We start from the raw sequence: 18505 nt of genomic DNA, 5'->3' as shown, positions 1-18505 counted from the left end.
TTCAAAATTTAAGGAGCATAAGCTACACATGCAGGCATTAATTTTAGGAAAACAAAGGCAGTGTTACTACTAGCTATTGGCATTTTAGTGGCTCAAAACAGGAATGGCTGTGTCCAGCTCTGGAGCCCTCAGCACAAGAAAGACACGGACCTGTTGGGGCGGGTCCAGAGGAGGGCCACAAAAATGATCAGGGGGATGGAACACCTCTCCTACGAAGAAAGGCTGAGAGAGTTGGGGTTGTTCAGCCTAGAGAAGAGAAGGCTTCGGGGAGACCTTATTGCAGCCCATCAGTACTTAAAGGGGGCTTATAAAAAAGATGGCGGCAAACTTTTTAGCAGGGCCTGTTGCGACAGGACAAGGGGGAATGGCTTTAAACTAAAGGGGGGCAAATATAGACTTAGATCTAAGGAAGAAATTTTTTACACTGAGGGTGGTGAAACACTGGCACAGGTTGCCCAGAGAGGTGGTGGATGCCCCATCCCTGGAAACATTCAAGGTCAGGTTGGACGGGGCTCTGAGCAACTTGATCTGGTTGAAGATGTCCCTGCCCACGGCAGGGGGGTTGGACTAGATGACCTTTAGAGGTCCCTTCCAACCCAAACTATTCTATGATTCTATGAATTTGAATTCAATACTCCAGAACACTGGCCACTGTGTGTAGAGCTAATAAAAGCATTCACCATCCCAAAGAGTTTCCAGCCTACATACCTGACAAACCAGATTTTTAAAATCCATACTTTCATGGTCTTAGTTATCTTGGCCCTTCTATGCACAGAAGTACTTGTTTTAAAAGTTTTCAAAAAACAAGTGCGTATCAATGTTATAAGCAACCTAATTTCATCTTCCTGGGACCCGTCTCAAAATTATGTATAGCCATGACTAATTTTTTTTTTTTTAAGTAAAAAAAAAAATCCCAGTGTGTTACGCCATATTGCTCAGGTGTGCCAAGACACACTAGACATCTCACCTAACAAAAAGAAAATATTAAAATGGTCACACTGTAAACCATAAGTAATTAAAATTTAAATAAAAGACCCTGAACTCAGTTACACGATTGTAAATTCAGAAGAACTCTGGGAAATTCAGGAAAATAAATGCATACTAGGAAACCTGAAATTGGAATAAAGAACAAATGTTTAAATCTACTTTGAAAGAGGACTAAGTTAAATTCATGCTACTTAGTCATCTCAAAGGTAACTGCAAACTAGGGGGGCTACCTTTCAGTGACAAAACCAAGGGAAAATATTTCAGGCGCATTTAAAAAGAATGTCATTTGCCTTAGTTCTTCCCGTGGCTTTCTACTCCTCTCAGAATCACAGCTCCATTTTCATGATCTTCAGTATATTGCTTAAAATGATACTTATAATTAATTTTAATTCATAATTCATCTTTATTATGTTTTTTAAGTTCTTTCTATCTATAACTGGAACCACAGTAATTTAAAACCCAGCAATGGCTGGATCCATATTTAGTCAACTACTCCCTTCTGCTCAAATCTGACGATACAAGAAGATGAGAAAAATTCTACGTGATATTCAGGGAAAAAGGAATTTAAAGTAAAATATTTGATTATTTCTTTAAAGAACGGTCCAAACAGCATGAACTCACACTTTTCTGATTCCCATTGCATAGTAGTACTCATGTAACAATTCATGTCTGTCTTTTGTTTAGTTTTGTTTTTTTTTTAAAGGACAAACCAAATAAAGGTAACTAATCTGATGAAATCAAAACATCATAGAGTACACATTCAGAAAGGAATGCAAGTAGAATACCACGAAGGAGCCTTTCTTGTTTTCATCCAATCTTCATTTTCCCTAAATAATTAAGCCTCCTCTGAAAATTCAAACTTTCAAGTATAGTGATAACTATTTTGTGAAGCTGTACTTTAACTTTTCCATGTATTCAAGGCTGGTAAGAGATAATATTTCTAGTAGGTCTGAAATTCTTCTGGTAAACAGGGAAAAGCAACTGAAAACTTTGATACATTGCCTTCAATATCAAATAAGGACTTCTCCATGGAGCCTTCCTCCATTACATACAATCAGAGCCATATAATTACCTGTAAGCAAATATTCACTTTAATTTTCCATATCTAGTAGAATATGGTCTCTCTCAAAGTTAGTGCTCAAATAATACTGTAAGTAAAAATCATTTGATTTTACTATATATTCTCAAATATTCCCAGGGCAGTTTAAATACTGTCTCAAAAATATGCTAACAGAGATCGATTATCTCCCTCTCAGCTGTAATAATAACGAACAAATCTTGAATACATTCTAACGTTTCCATGATTTGAAACGTTGGTGGGGGCAAAGAAAAATAAGAGCTTTTCCGGCAAACTTTACTAGCATTCACAATTGAAAGAGAAGCTAATACATTGTTTGCAGTACAAAAAAGCATGAAGATGCATCATCTAGATGGAGGTGAATCTAGAAAAGAATACTAATTTTCCGTTACTATCAAGTCATCTATTTAAAGTATTACAAACAGACAGTACTATGATATGCTCTTGTTGCTTCTTGAATAGCTGCCCTCTCATTCTTGCTAAGGTCACACTTTTTCTTTGAAGTTATCTTTTTACTGTTTTAATGAGGCACTATTTACATGCTGTATCGTAGTCTGGCATAAGAAACTAGGAAACTATTTGTATACGACTACAGTAAGCCTTATGACAATTATTACCATCCTTCTCTGTGTAAAATTACTTTCCCCTCCTTCTAGAAAAAGTAACAACTTTTCCTTTAGGGTAATATATCTTGAGTTACTGGTGGAATATCACCATTCTCATCCCAAAGTCACTCTCCATGAGTGGCACAACAGCACATAACAAATACTTAAGACTCATCTTTAGATAAACTTGTTTTCTATCTCTGCTGAACTAAGAGTCACACAATATAACGCAGTCAGCAACCAGTGCTTAACATACAATAAATAAAAGGTGTTAAAATGTCTTTATGCACCAAAAGATCCAGTATATAACCTAATCTTAAAGTTAATTCTTTTTGGTTAGACTGGATTATTCAGTAACCACATTCCAAACACAAATATCCTGAATTCTTTGGAGGATAAAATAATTTCTGAATAAGTGTGTAAAGAAATTTATCATCCCATGCTAAAAGGTGCTGCAGAAATGACAGTTGCTCTTATCTGAGATGAAGCAAACAGGACCAGATTTCAAAGAGAGTCAGCTGTTTTGGAGAAACTAAACATACGTGAGCGAAAACGGCCCAGATGAAGTCCCTCAGAAGTCAGAAGACACTGGTGGCATCATGCCCTTTGCTGGGAGAAGCGTGCCCAACTCAGCTGCAACACCCTGGGATTTCCCCGAGGCGGTTCAGAAAAGGTAACTGAGGAAAAGCAGCCAAGCAGCAAGACATTTAGATTCAGCACATACAATTTTTGCAGTCCTGCTAGAAAAATTTTGACACCTCCGCAAAATAGTCTGGGAAATAACCAGTTTTGAAGATGCCAGGGAGGCAGCGTGCCCAGCTGGGGCAAGGAGGAGCCTGCCGCAAACTGAACTTGCAACCTCTGCTCCACAGCTCTGAACCGCAGCCAAAGCAGCAGCACGTAGAATCATAGAATCATTAAGGTTGGAAAAGACCTCTAAGATCATTGAGTCCAACCGTCAACCCAACACCACCATGCCCACTAAACCATGTCCCTAAGCGCCACATCTACCCGTCTTTTAAATACCTCCAGGGATGGTGACTCAACCACTTCCCTGGGCAGCCTGTTCCAATGTTTAACCACTCTTTCAGTAAAGACATTTTTCGTAGGTACAGACTAGGCCTGTAACACTCTGCATTTAGCAAATACCTTTCTCTGTACCTCACTAGTCCACCAGGACAGCTTTTCATGCAAGACAACACCGTAATCCTCCTCCCACCTATGTCCCAGTGCCCTGCCTGCGCCTGGTGCCTGGGATGCAGTGGAGAAAAGAGGCAGCAGCACCGCTCTCTCCCTGCAAGCAGCCAGCACGCCTCCTCCCCAGAGGACAGCACCAGGGCAGCAGGAGTTTGAAGTCTGGAGCTCAGAGGACAGCCCTGCCCTGCAGGGCACCACAGGGCTTCTCTGGTGGGCCCCCACAGCGTCCTTAGCAGGGCAGGGACAGCACTAGGCAGAAATGTCCCTGAAGAGTTTCTCACTTACCTGAGGCCCTAATTTGGTAAGGGATAATTTGATCTTTAATGTCAGTCTTAATTACCTTAACTAAGGGGAAGGCATCCAATCGTACCGCCAGCATTTAATCCTGGGTATGACTCATCCTGATCCAATTAACTGTTTCCCAAACAGTGAGACCTTTTTAAATTCAAGACATACTAAATCAGGAGAAAATGAGAGAGATGGAAAAGAGACCTAAACCTCTGCAAGCCTTGCTCTTCCTCAGGGAGCCGCTGATCATTGCTGCCACTGCAATCTGTACACAATTCCTGCAGCGGCAATGCTGGCAAAACTGTAAAAAGAGAGTTAGATTAATCCAGCCAGTATGTGACGGAAGCATGTAAAGCCAATTTCCAAATCCGTAAGACCAAAGTAGGATAGGATTTAATTTATTTAGCTTTGTATTTCTAAAATAATACCAAATGATTCTTGTTTTAACAGTGTCTGTTTAAAAAAAGAAAGTTTTGCCAGTGGAGAGCTACAAATCCCAGGTAATGCCTGACCGCCTCGCAGTGCAATAAACAGCTCCGTGCGCTTTCCAGCAGCCCCACAACAGCACCAAGCTCCACCTCGGCTTCTGCGACCACCAAAGCCCAAATCCTCTGTTCTAGTTCGGTTTATTAATCAAAAGAGAATATTAATATCAAACCCTCTCAGGCATCCTAGCTAAAACAGCTTAATAATAAAGGAAAAGAAGTGATAACTCCACAAATTTAGGAGTTTGATGCTAGCATCCTCTATCAGATGAAATTATCATCGCATTTTTTTAGAAGCCAATTGATGAAGAATTGCAGAATCTGATCTCATTGTCAGATGAGGCCATCAGGCTTGAGCCTTTGAACTGTATTTTAAGAACTGCTTGCTTCTCTGCCAGAAACCCACGTGAAGGCAGTGGGATGGTTAGCAGAATAGGGCCACACTGCCACCAGGACGATCCACCGGAGTGCAATCTTTTCAATTTGCCTTTAATATTTTTGTTATTTTACTTGACCCCTAATGTAATAAGACTGGGCATATGTTGCATTAACACAGTTGCTTTCATTTAAAAGTTTTTACAAGTGCTGCAGAACACATGCAGAAATCACCTCTTGTGTTCCTCCAGCTGTCATCTCCAGCTCCGGGTACTCGGAGGTATGGACACCAAAACATGCGGGCTATACGCCAACTCTCAGTTCATAGATGCCAACTGTAATTTTAAAATGTGTTCAAAAATTCAGTTACCTTTCTTATTAAAAAAAAAAAAAAAAATCCTGTTTAAAAAAAATTCTTATTCCTTTGAGGACTTCAAAAAAGGGGATCTATATTCTGGGTTTATATCTGAAAGCAGGAAAGTTTTTCATATTGTCCTTGCACTATGATTAGGAAAAAGAAAGAACAGTGCTACCTTCCAAGGAACTCATTCCACATCCAAAGTACTATTGGTTTTCAAACTTGCACTCTAAGATCTTTCCTGTACATGTAACAAATTTGACTGATCTCAGTTGCTTCAATAAAAGCTTTGAAAAGACTGATGAAACACAGAGATTGGAAAAAAACATTAGAAAGAAACCACTAAATCATCTCACCTCGCCTTCTCTATGCCACACACGTATATTTTGCCTTGTGTTGAACATTATAACGACAGTTTGGCTAAAGAAAATCCAACAACATAACAAAGTCATAATGAAATTTGTTCCATTCATCACCTTATCTGTGCTGTATACTTTTATTTTTAATTTAATGCTTAATCTTTCAGCCATTGGTTCTTTTATTTTTTACCCACACCAGACTAAGAAGCCTAGGTATCTATTTTCATGTGGAAATACTTCTGCACTGTGACCGACTAACTTCATCCTTTATTTTATATAATACTTATTTTGGTATGAATGAGATAAGCCCCCCAACTTATATTTATTTCTCACCAAATGTTAAACAAGTAACTTTATTAGGAGTTGAGGCCCATCCTCCTGTGCAGAACTGTGTCCTTAATAAATATATATATAATATATATAATATATATAAATATATAATATATATAAATATATAAAAATATGTGTTATAAATATAACACAGTCATCATAGTATTTTGAGTTCTTACAGTTTCAAAGGAACTATGAATACAAGAAGTACTTCTGGCCCTGGGATTAGAACGGCAATCAGGTTTCAGCCACGACCAGAGGGAGAAGTGGTACTGAGCACTAGAATATATGACAGTTTTGAGAAATGTAGTGTAAATGACAGAACTTCAGCTACTATGCAAAATTAGATCCATGTATTCACATATGCACAAAACGCCATATATAAATGAATAGACAGCTATATAAATACATATATTTCTGCCTATAGAAAACAGTCTTTACAAAACTTGTTTCAATTTAAAAAAAAAGTTTTCCACGAGAACAGAAGCAATACCTGTACTAACTTCCAAAACACAATGTCTTATCTATCTTTTTAGCACGTAGGCTGAATAATTTAGAAACAAAATTCCCCACAGGGTCTGTGCTAGGATTCTAAGGAACTATGCAGACTTAACTCTTTTTTGTCATAGGGTTTAATTTTCTTAAATAGTTTCTAGAAATATTAGCAAAGAAAAACAAGCATGATAATATAGAAGAAAACAATTTGGTTTTTTTAAGTCACTATTTGCACTGCTAGTAACACAGCGGCAGATTCCATTTGCCTTGCACTAAGCATATCATGAATAATTCAGTTTCTTGCTTCGTTCCCTAAATAGTTGACAGGGAATGGAAACTTTATTCATGACCATATGGCCTTTTTCTAAGCCTGTCTATTTATTTAATAATGCACATCACAGGACCCACCACCTAGGTTGACATTTATTAAAAATAAAAGCATTCAATAACTATTACTAACAAATGGCCATGAAACAAGTAACTTCCCAGAGCTACCACCTTCTGCTCACAAATAGCACTCAGCCAGCTATTTAAATAATTAAATGGTCTCAATCTGCACTGCATCCACACAGCCTTCGACAGGAAACAGATTCCAGAACCGCTGGGAACATGTTCCTGCCTCGGCCACAATCATAACTGTAAAGATGTGAGCTCCCTGCTATATCACAGCTGCCCTGCTCATACAAAGAAAAGAATTTCCATCAAAGGCGTACTGACATTTTCATGAACTCCTTATCCATTTTTAAGTATCAATCCTTCTTCCCACTGTCTCCCCTCTTCGCGTTTTGGAGAACTCCTGGGCTTCTCCAGTTTATAGGCTCCAGTCCATCACTTGAAAAGAAGCAAAACGTGTTATTGCATAGAGCATAACACAAATATTGGATAGTTGTGTCAAGGTAGCATACTTCAAAACTTCGGTCATTGGGTCAATTTGGTATTATATAGGAGGATTACTACATTAGTCTTCAGCCATACCCAAACTTCCAAAGGAAAGACATTCCAAATTATTTCCTTTCTTTAGACTCAGATCTCAGCAAAAATACTACAATTCATACAAACTCCTCTCTGAAGAGCTTTCTGAAATTCGCTGGAGAGAAGTCAATCTTTGATGGGGTCCTAACCCCAACAGCAATAGCAACCTCTTGCCTTAAGCCTCACGCAACCCACTTAATTAGCCTGCTAGCTAATGAAGTTTGAGCACCCATTAAAAAAGGTAAAATGAACAAAACCCTCAAATGTTATCTGCTCATTTCTGTTAATGTTATCTTTTCCATTCTGCTAAGTAACCAACTTTCACAAAAGATAAACCAAGACATTAAGTTGGTTGAGGACCAGAGATTACTTTGGCAGGAAACGTCAACACACACACAGTTCCTCAACTAGGAATAAAAATCCTGCAGTTTCCAAGAAACAAGATTTCCAAACAATTTTACTTCTGAGCCATTTGAACATTTTGATAGTGACGTTTCGATCCACTTGCAAATTTTTATATTTTACTAAAAGAAAAAAATAATGGATAAAGAAAATTCCATCTAACTGGAGTATTTCAACCTTTTCACCCTTGAAAGAATACTCATAAAATAAGCGGAGTATGAGTCAGTATTTTAACTTGGACAGGAACTAGTTCATCAGAAAATCATATGTATGTAAATTTGCGTCAGTTGCATGTGTCCAAGGGAAACATCAGCTTATCTGAAGAATGAGAATGCTTGCATCTTTAAAGATTACCCATTATTGAGACTGAGAAAAATCAGACGTACGTACAGACCTCCTGCATTATTTAACTTCTTGTCCATAAACAGTACTCTAGAAATTCCAAAAAGCCAACCAACTTGTTTAATTTTGAAAAGTCTAACACTGTACAAGTTCCAATGTTACTGGGAAAACCCCCAACTTTTCAATACATTTCATATTTGTTTCAGTGTGGCAGCTACTACACTTCAGAAACTCATCAGCTTTCAAAGAGAATTGAACTGAGAATAGAAGCCCCTTAATGCAAGACAACTGTAGAAGACTGTTATTAAAATTGATTATTATTCAGACAATACCAATTTCATTATCCCTGATCGATTCCTAGCAATGCTCCTTAGTAGCCCTCAGTTACAATGCTGCATGAACACTAACTTAATACTGCACAACGAATTGCAGTCCTGCTGCTCCCAGTAAATTTGGTAACAGTCTGACTTATTAGCAGGCTTCTAGTAAATAGCTGTCATAGGTGCTGACTGTAGGGAACTGGATGTCAAAGCACCACCAAAGAGTTTTTTTTTGGCTTTGTTAATTTGATTTATGTGTACATGCAGGAAACTAATTGCTAATTGTTGCAGTGCATACCATGGAATTGCAGCACTCCACTCAAACACTGTATCTCAAGGGTACCAACCGACTTCAGTTTTACACTCTGCTGATGAGAGATGCATCCTAAACAGGAATTTGCGAGTGTTTGGTGCTTAAGAAATTTTACAAGGGAACTCTTTGCAATGCCCTGTGCCACCATCTCCTCCGAGAAAACAGCCACCCTCTGAGCACACTATATCGCTGAGAAGTTGAGAGCCAATACAGTTAACTCAGCAGGAGCAAACTCTTACAGTTGTTCAGGCAATTAGTAGATAGTCAGCGTATCTAGTGCCACTAATTAAATTTTTAAGGGGTTTTGTTCTAGAAGGTTTGTTTCCCAGTATCTTTATAAGTACATCCCTGGGACCACCAGCCAAAATTGCTGATTCTCCTTGTATTGAGTTGCAAGGACTGGACAGTGAAGGACAACTTTGTCTGATTTCTGTATCCTCTGGTATTTCCCCATTGGAAGCAATTGGCCTGAAGTGAAAACCGGTTGTCATCTCAACAGGCCGTGTGCTTTCTTCCTTCAGATTCTTTCTGTTAGAAGAAATATGGTTTGGTTACGCCTACAAAACTGATGGATGGCAACGTAAATAAGTCTTTTGCCTCTAAATACTGCCTTTTAGCCAGCATTAGTGTCAGAATCGCTCAGAAAAGCCTAGTCAAGTATTTCTCTTTTTTTAGTTAAAGTCAAGTACAGGGCCTCACTCACCACAAGTTTTTTTAAAAAGTATGGATTTTTAAAATCCACAGATGTTTCTCCATCTGTTCCAGTTTGTCATACTGAAACAGAAACAATCCCCTGAAAACTTGAGCTTTCCAAACAGCACCAAACAGCTACAGGCAAAGGGGAGAGCGAGATGTCCTGGGGGCAGCCCAGCAAACAGGAAGATTCAAGGTGTCATCAGACCCTCCCTGATCCCTCCATTAGCCTGAGCAGGCAAGAACAAGGTGTGCTAGACCTATAAAAAGCAAATTATTCCCTCAGCCATGACTGGCACAGCTCATTTCATCGTCTGTTAGAAAAAGCAGTACTTGTCACGATTCAGAAGTGCTGTTCTAATTGGGACTAAAGTGCCCCACACTTTTCAATGGTCATGGTAAAGAGGTAAGTAGCTAATGGCCATGGAAACTGGTTCTCTCTCTAAACCCTAACCACACTTCTGCTATGATGAGTTTGAGGCAATCTCGGCAAGGTAATCTCTAACTTTAAAAGAAGTAAGATTATGCAATCCAAAAATAAGTAATCAGAGTAAAATTCATTTACACTCTATAGCCTATCAAAAAGCAGTGTTCCTTTTTCTTAGAAAATGTGAGGCGCTATACCAACACGCATGTTGTGTAGGAAAGCACTCCAATGGGAGAAGTTCAGGTGTCAGGTCCTGTTCCACCTAATGCAGAATAGGACTGTGACCCTCAGTCCCCTGCATCCCGTGTAACCTCTCAGCAGTACTGAGCTGTCCCCATCTTCCCCTCTCAAATTTCCACCCTGAGCCTGTGAATGTTGCATTGAAACAGAAACTGTGCCACAAAAAAGGCAGATTTATGGAAAAAAACAAACAGTAATTAAAAAACAAACCACTTCAAAAATTCCTAATTAGCTCATCTATGCATTTTGTTATTTCACAAAATACATATCCTAGAATGATACACTTATGATAAAATACTCAAAAGCATCATTCTCCGTTTTCAGTTTGATGACCTATGATGTCCACCCTGGGACATCATACAACACACAAATCCTCCTGCTTCTCTTCTTTTGAGAAAAGGCCTCAGAGGTTTGGCAAGCTCTCTTTTATTTTCTTGTATCTCAAAGGCAAAATAAAATATTTTGTTGTCTTTTAAAGAATTTCTGAACTGGTAAGTTGGTCCAACTGTGATTTTCTTTCTATTTTTCCTAGAAAAAAAATGTATGTTGTTTTTGAGCAAGGAGCAGCAAGACAGAAGCCATTCATGTGGGTTGTGACAGGTAAGGAAATTTATCAAGGGACTCTACTTATTGTGCCAAGGTGAATATACAGCTTACTAGCTCTAATTCATTACTATATCACTGGTGTATTGCTTAGAAAAATTATTTTAAGGCAACACTGTGTACTTCATTTACAAAGGACATAGTTATAATACAAAAATCAGACTTTACTGTAAATGATTTCCCAAATCAAACATCTAAAAATCAATATATTTTTATAGGTACCATTAAAAAAATAATCAACTGAGAAGAAAAATTGTTCTCAGTGAACCACATAGTGGACTTGAAACATGTCCTTATAATGTTAAGTAAACCATAAGCTAAGACATTTCTTCAAAAAGGAAGAGGAATTTTATAAGCATATGCTGTAACTGACCCTAACAGGAATAAACTTACACCTCCTTGTCAAGCATTGTATCAGTCTAATGCTTCCTTCTTGCATCTACAGAAAAACAAATGAAAGAGCTATGTTTAGCAAATTAAAAAATAAAAAAGAAAAAAAGAGGCAAATTGAATGAAACAACAAAAACCATAAAATAGACAAGCCATTCTATTAACACCTCTGAAGTACAGATGTAACCTATTTTTTGTTTAAAAAAGAAATCATATTTGACATAAGTGGGTAACTGGAGCCTAAATTTATCAAGTCACCATTCTACAGATACTGCTCAGGTCACACGGGGCATCTTTCTTCCACAAAAGACACCTCCCCGTGTTCTCAGAGCCATTCTTCGCTGGGGAGGTAGCAGGAGGATAAGTGGGAACTTTCACTTGTTTGACATTACTTTTATCTCCTTTCAAAAGGGGCTTTGTACTTATAAATACACACTGAAATTATCATGTGAATAAAGAGAATCCCAAGTGATTACACAGAGTGTGGGAATGAAATAAATCTAGAGAGCTCACTTAACATGCCAACAGCCATTTCTAACTAGATTTAATACTTGCATATTTAATAGCAATAAATATCTGAGACTGATATACAGGAGGGAATAGTATGAGTTCCCACTGAGATTTGCTTTTTGCAATGCATTTTTCAACAGTTGGCATGACAAAAAACAGATTTTGCTTGCATACAGGGGACACAAAGACAACTGCTCAGATCACAAGTAAAGTGAGCAGTGGTCTAGGCCAGCAGACATCTACATCAGCCACGTAGATGTCAGTACGTAGGTATTAATTAACAGTAGCTGTTAACAGGAGTAGGGACAAAATGGGTCTTTCCTAAGGGAAGCAGTCACCAGAGCCCTCCTTTCTCGCCTCATACCCTTCCTTTAGAATGAGAGGCTCTGCTCCTGCCATGATTTCTCATTCCTGGGACAGCAAAGTCAATTTTGCCAAGCAGCAGCCTGTAAATTTAATTCAGTCCAAATCTCCAGAACTGAAATTTTCTGAGAAGTTCTGGGCTGTCTTTGCTTGCTAGGTCTGTGTTTCACAGGCTTTACCCGATACAAAGGTGTGAAGCTCCAGGGTTTTAACAGTATCAATTATAATTGATCAGGGACAAGAAACACTTGGGTATGGAAGTTTCTCACTTCACTTTCAGAAAAAACAAGTAAACTCCTTTTCTCACTGCATAGGCACTTTTGTTTCTTTGGCCATGACCGCATAGGAGAGCAGTTGCTGTCTACTCTCCCAAAGCCCTTTGAAGAATTAAGCTTAAGTTATGGATGGCACCACGCACCAGTGACAAATCAATTCTTGCCAGAGATGGATTTGTGAGATTCTGCAGGTGATATTACCAGCTGGAAGAAGGAACAGATACGCCTCCATAGGACAGTTAGTTACAACTAGATGTATTACAAAGGGATTTAAACCTCCCTATTGCTGAAGGGGGGAAAAATGATAGCGAAGAAAGCATTTGAGTGAGAATATACAGCATGAAAAGCAGAGTTGAAATGTAGGAGCTGCCCTATAGACTGGATGAAGAGCAAAGCAAAGACTCTTCTGTCTGTGGCTCCCCAGTCTTAATCATTGAAAAATGTATCCACTCCGAAATGTATGGCTGTTGAACAGAATTACACAGTATAAGGCTATTAGAATTTTCAAAACAGTGTTTGAGAGAATTAACTATTCTGATAAATAATGTATAGCTAGAATTATCATCGACATCAACACAACTGTCCATTTTTCTTTACGTTTACTACTCAACACGAATCTTTGTTTATCGGTTTAATTTACAGAAGTCAACGCCAAAATTATAACTTCCTGTAAAATAAGTATGATAGCCCCACATTTTCCAAACAAATTAGGATTGCTTCATTTTTATCTGGATTTGGAAAAATAAAACTTAAATAATGTCACAGAAAATAAAAATACCACCTTTCGTATTTCCCCTATTGAAATGCTTTGCACTGTTAAACATGCAAAACAATATATTTTCTTTAAGAAAAAGATGCCAAACTGGATGGCAGTAGTTATTACAATATTAGAGGTCTTTGAAGAGACTGTATTTCTGCTACTTTTTGTGCTTTCATTACCTTGTCTCTTTAGATTTTGTTAACAATATTCAACTCAAACCTTAACTGAAAACACTCACCAAAGTTCAGTTTGCACAAACCTCAAATGTTTACCGTTCTGAACTATAAAAGCTTAGCAACACAAATGATGACCAAAGCCTTGGCAGTTAGTGACAGTAACCTTGAAGTCAGTGACAATGCTCCCTCTAACTCCAGACCAGGGTGTCTAGGATTTTTTCCCTTGTCTTTTCCTGAAGGTAGGGCAAGGAAAAAAAACACCCGGGAGGCAGAGGGGACACTACACAGCACAAATAGCACATTCATCTTTAATTTGGGGAAGGGGGGGGGGGATCAATCTACTCATTATAATCTGCTGCATAATCCAATTATGTGGTAATGACCATTGGATAACTAACCTGCATCTGGCATATGCACAACGACAGGATAAAGATATACTTCTTTAGCATCCCCCTTTTTATACACAACAAGAAGGAAAAGCCAGCTGAATTTTCAAAAGCACTTAAGTGATATTAGGAATCTGAATTCCATTTTAAGAAGTAGCTTAGCAATACCAGTTTTCATTGAAAATTGGGCTCATTTACTTTTGAGAATTCAACAGTGTGCTTAGCAAAATTGTTGGATGTTTCCGTATTTTTGAAAGTCTGTCTCTTATGACCTTAAGCATTTATTATAAATTTTATAGACTTTGGCATCTAAATGCATTCATCACTTTTGAAAACAGGACTTTTCCTATTCTAATGATTATATTTGAGAGCCACAGACACATTCCACAGAGAACAAGACCACAGACTCAAAGCACAGATGACTACTCTCCAGGTATCCCTTCTTGACACGCTCTCTCTAAAAGGGCTCTGAGAATTCAATCTTGCCATGGAGCCTCAACCTAGCTGTCCCAGGAGATAGCCTACTTTCAGCCTTTAAGTTTTACCAGCTTTGACCATCTGTGTTGCCCTGGTAAATTTTGCTGGTCACGGATATAATTTTAAACAGTGCCTGAGGTATTCTGTACCTCGACTTCTACCTGGTCTCTTTTAGATGTGGGATTTATGTCCTTTCCATATTCGTCCTGAAGGCTTGTGGGAGTTAAGTTACATCAGACTTGAACTAAAACCTTTTCATGTATCTTCCAAAAGAAAACTGAAGAGAAGTCATATACGTGGCACGAACAGATATAATACTACTGCATTCTTATCAGCTCAGTGATGTTTGCAGAATTATGTCTGTTTTTACCAGTTCTGACTCTGCCTGTACTATGGAGCAGGTTCTTTCTCTTATAAATATTTATCTGAGCAAATTTAGTACTCACACTCCTAAAACGTTAGATTTACCAACTGAATACTATTAACAGTATTTGTCCTAATTTTTGTCAGCATATAAAACGCAATGTGCAGGGTAAGGAAAACTCTTCAGTTTTTTGTGGTGACTCCTTTCCCCCTTTCAGGCACCTCTGACAACTTAAGTCCTCTTGAAACCTCTGAAACATCAGCAGTAAACCGATTTCTACTTTTTATCGTCAACATTGTAAGCACTTCCCTACAGGGGGAGGGGGGAGGTGTTCAAAAAGGCTTACAGAGATAATCTTTACTTAGGCTGTATCATTAATTAGGCAACTTGGCCAAGGCCGGTAATTACAACCGTACTAAATTGCACTGAATTTCTGTAGCATTGACGCTTCACAGGAAGCAAGGTGCAAAGTTGAAGGAATAGAAGTCAACACAGTGACTTTTCTTACTTAATGATTTCTAGTACGTCTGCTGGGAAAAATGCTTAACACGGACCTGGCTAATGTAGATGGCCAGTACCGGACTGACAGAAGAGCGCCACACGAGCTCTCACCAAGAGCCTCCAATGGAGAATCTGGACAGGAACGCCTGCATCTCCCATTTCAGCAAACTGTGCAGACAAACTGCTGTTATCCTACACGATCCTCCATTCCTAACTCAGATTGGCAGAGAGGCTTCATTCAGCTTGCACAGAATGCAGTCCAAATCCCAGCAAAATCAACACAAGTCCCCTGGTGCATTTCTGCAACGTCTTTAAAAGCCCAGAGGGTCCCAGTCCTCAAAGCTTCATCTGACTGCAGCAGATTTCATCCCAGTAGGAAGTTCCCACTCCAGACCTCCAAGCACATTAAGGTGATGTCTGCTTGGGCGATATGATTGGCACTGCTGTGTCTTTTATACGTTTTACTCCTAAGTCCTTTATCAGGACTGTTAGCAAAATCCCTTACCATTATTGAGTCTGATCTAAGTAGTAAGCTAAGAAAATTAAATTAATGTCATTCTCAGTAACATTTAGAAATTGCAAGCTAAGCAGCTGCCACTTATTCCTACTAACTCGAAGTATATTATATTGAAAGAAGTCTTAGAATAACATATATTGATTTTGTCAGGTTTGGGCTTTTTTTTTTCCCAAGCAACATATGTTCCATGTTCTATATTTGTGGGGCTACATAGACGCAGGTTTCATTGGCAGTAGCTCTGACTCTTGCCAAACAGATGTTGAGGGAAAGCAACCTAACACAACATGGGATAAAAGCTGTCTCAGATCAAAATGTTGGGTTAAGAAAAATCTTGTGGTAATGCGGTATACTAAAAGCACTGACTATATATTTATATACAGAACCCATAGGTGAATTAATGCTTGACTACATTTGTTGAAATCATGCAATTATGCAGAAAAAAAATTACCAAATGCTAAGAATTATGTTAAAGGACAGCAACTACGTAAGTTTTTCAAGTTTCAAAGTATTCATATAATTCATTTTACCTAAAGTCCAGATTCTCACTAATATCCTAATAGCTAGCTGAAATAGTTTGAAAAGTGATGAAGAGTTTGAAAAGGGATGTTTTTAAACCACCTTTTCAAATAATAAAATGGCAAGCGGTTCCCAGCCCCCAAACACAAAGAATTGGAGTATTATCCTGAGACTGACAGAGTTCTCTGCAATTTGCTGTAATTTGTGTAATACCCAATCAGTAGGGCTTAGCTTATTCCAAATAATTCCATTATTTGTTCATGACTAAGCCTAATGACAGAATTCAGTTCAATTCACTCTCTGAGAAGACAAAGATGTTGATTTTTTACCATTCAGAATCAACATTTTTCATCACCTATACCCTTTCCCATTATGAAAATAATCAGATTTGTATAAAGTAGAGTCAGTTCAGCACATGAAAACTGACATGAAATCCTTCATACCTATTTTTTTCCCTTGAATTTAGTAACAGTGTTGGCTCAAAACATGGTACTAAATGCTTCAGGATTTTAGGCTTGGTTTAGCAAATATAATAAAAGACAAATTATGTTAGAAGACTTCTGTGGTTACTTTCAATCTATTTCTGATTTACTCAAGAATACCTCTTTGGATGTCCATGACAACAATCCTTTCTAACCTCAGGAATGTAAGTTATGGTGCTTCTGAACTGGTACTGATCAAAAATTCTACAATGCGTTTCCTTTACCATGAAAAAGGAACTTGCAGTTCCAGAAGCCAGAAATAAGCTCATCTCCCCCCTCATACAGAAATAACTTTCACAAGTTGGCAGGAAAACCTAGTTTCTTCCACATTCACTGCTACAGAAAAGTGATTATACTCTGATACGAACGTGTGTTATAAACTTTGAAAGCAGTGAAAAGATTCCACATGGAAAAAAAAAATTAAAATCAAACCCAGTCAGTAGATATTTTACAACATTTTATATTCATAAAACAGGTAATAAAGAAAAAAAAAATCAGTCTTTCAGAGTTCAAATTTTCCCTCCTAAACACATGCAGACTAAAGGTTTACTTCACCATATAGACTGAAAAACAAAAGCCAGGATCCACTTATTTGCCAGAGATTAGATGGGGATTTCTTAAAGCACCAAATATTACAAAACGCCATCTAAAATCTTGCTTTTCAACAATGTTATTTGACAATCGACTGGATCTAGGACAGTTGGTCTAGCATCTATATTTATGTTCACTTTGAATTATCTATGTTTATCAATTTGTGTACATTAAACCTAATATTAATATATTTAGCAATAGAATGTTATTAAAGCAAAAACTATAATGACTAGCACAAATCCACATTGTTAAAAATTACTCTAGTTCCATATATGCTTATGAAAGCTTCCCAAGCATCAATGAGAAAACTGAACACGAAGGAAAAGTCAAGGTTTCTAAATAAGATTCCACATAAAACAAATCACAAGAAGTCTTAACATTGGCACCTGACTGCATTTAGACAAAAACATGTCAACGTACATACCTGTAAACCTGTTGAATATTTTCAGCTTTGATTTCCTTGAGAATGTCATGGTAGATGTGAAGGTTATTTGGTTCTTGAGATGCTGGGGGAGAAGGGCATTTCTTGCGTGCATAATAACCTACCACAATTCCAAAAATAAATAAAATTAAAGCAGTGCAAAATACTTTCAGTATCTGAAAAACATTGCAGCGGTTGCTCTTTGGTGCCTGTCTCGTATAGTGTGAAATGTAGTCGGGGTCTTCCTGAAGCCGCTGGAATCTTCCCTTTGGAGAAGATGATGGCTGAATGGGCTCGAGATCAAGGTCAGGGCTCTGCGAGTTTCCCAGGTGATGCTGGACCACACCATCCAGACGGAAATGGTCAAAGCCAGGCTCCTCCAGCTCTTTTTCCATGTCCCATTCCAGTTCCAGCGCTGTAGCTTGGAGCTCATCGTTGTCAAGGTACGGGGAGTGCCCTTGTGCTCTCTGGTCTGCATTCACTTTGTGATAGGCCATCTTTTTATCTATTAAAACAAGATTTTAAAAAACCCTAAACATTTGTTTCCTTATGTATACCTAAACAATTTCTTTATTCTTTGTAAACCTGGGAGAACTAAATATATATAATAAAAAGCAAAAACTGGGTTCTCAGTATTTCAGTCTCCCTGTTTCCATTGTCCTGTCTTCTTTTGTAGGATCAGCCATCCCATGAACATCATCAGAGGGGAAAGAAGATATTTAAAGGAATATAATATATTGTAAGAATATGAATAAAGGGGATTTACAAGTGCCAACGGCAAAACACAAAAGTTATCCTATTATTTTGTCAGTCTCCAAGATAATATTAAAAAAATTGAGTGAAGGCACAGAGTTTCCAAAGCAATTAATTATTACCTGAAAGTAATTTTAAAGTTTAACAACTGAGT

General features: G+C 38.1%; 1 protein-coding gene across 1 annotated transcript in view; it reads right to left on the bottom strand.

Annotated features, from left to right (window-relative positions):
• LOC103924984 (inactive N-acetylated-alpha-linked acidic dipeptidase-like protein 2) overlaps nt 1-18095 on the bottom strand; it is a 108884-nt gene extending 90789 nt beyond the window's left edge. Inside the window, exon 1 of the mRNA XM_009333608.1 lies at nt 17602-18095. Within this exon, the coding sequence (XP_009331883.1) occupies nt 17602-18095 (494 nt within the window). The remainder of the gene's footprint in view (nt 1-17601) is intronic.
• Between the last annotated feature and the right edge of the window lie 410 nt (nt 18096-18505).

Source organism: Pygoscelis adeliae, unplaced genomic scaffold, assembly GCF_000699105.1.
Source record: "Pygoscelis adeliae isolate BGI_AS28 unplaced genomic scaffold, ASM69910v1 Scaffold220, whole genome shotgun sequence".
In the NCBI taxonomy this organism is placed as follows: Eukaryota; Metazoa; Chordata; class Aves; order Sphenisciformes; family Spheniscidae; genus Pygoscelis; species Pygoscelis adeliae.
The sequence above is the reverse complement of the archived record's forward strand: the minus strand, read 5'-3'. Positions and strand labels throughout refer to the sequence as shown.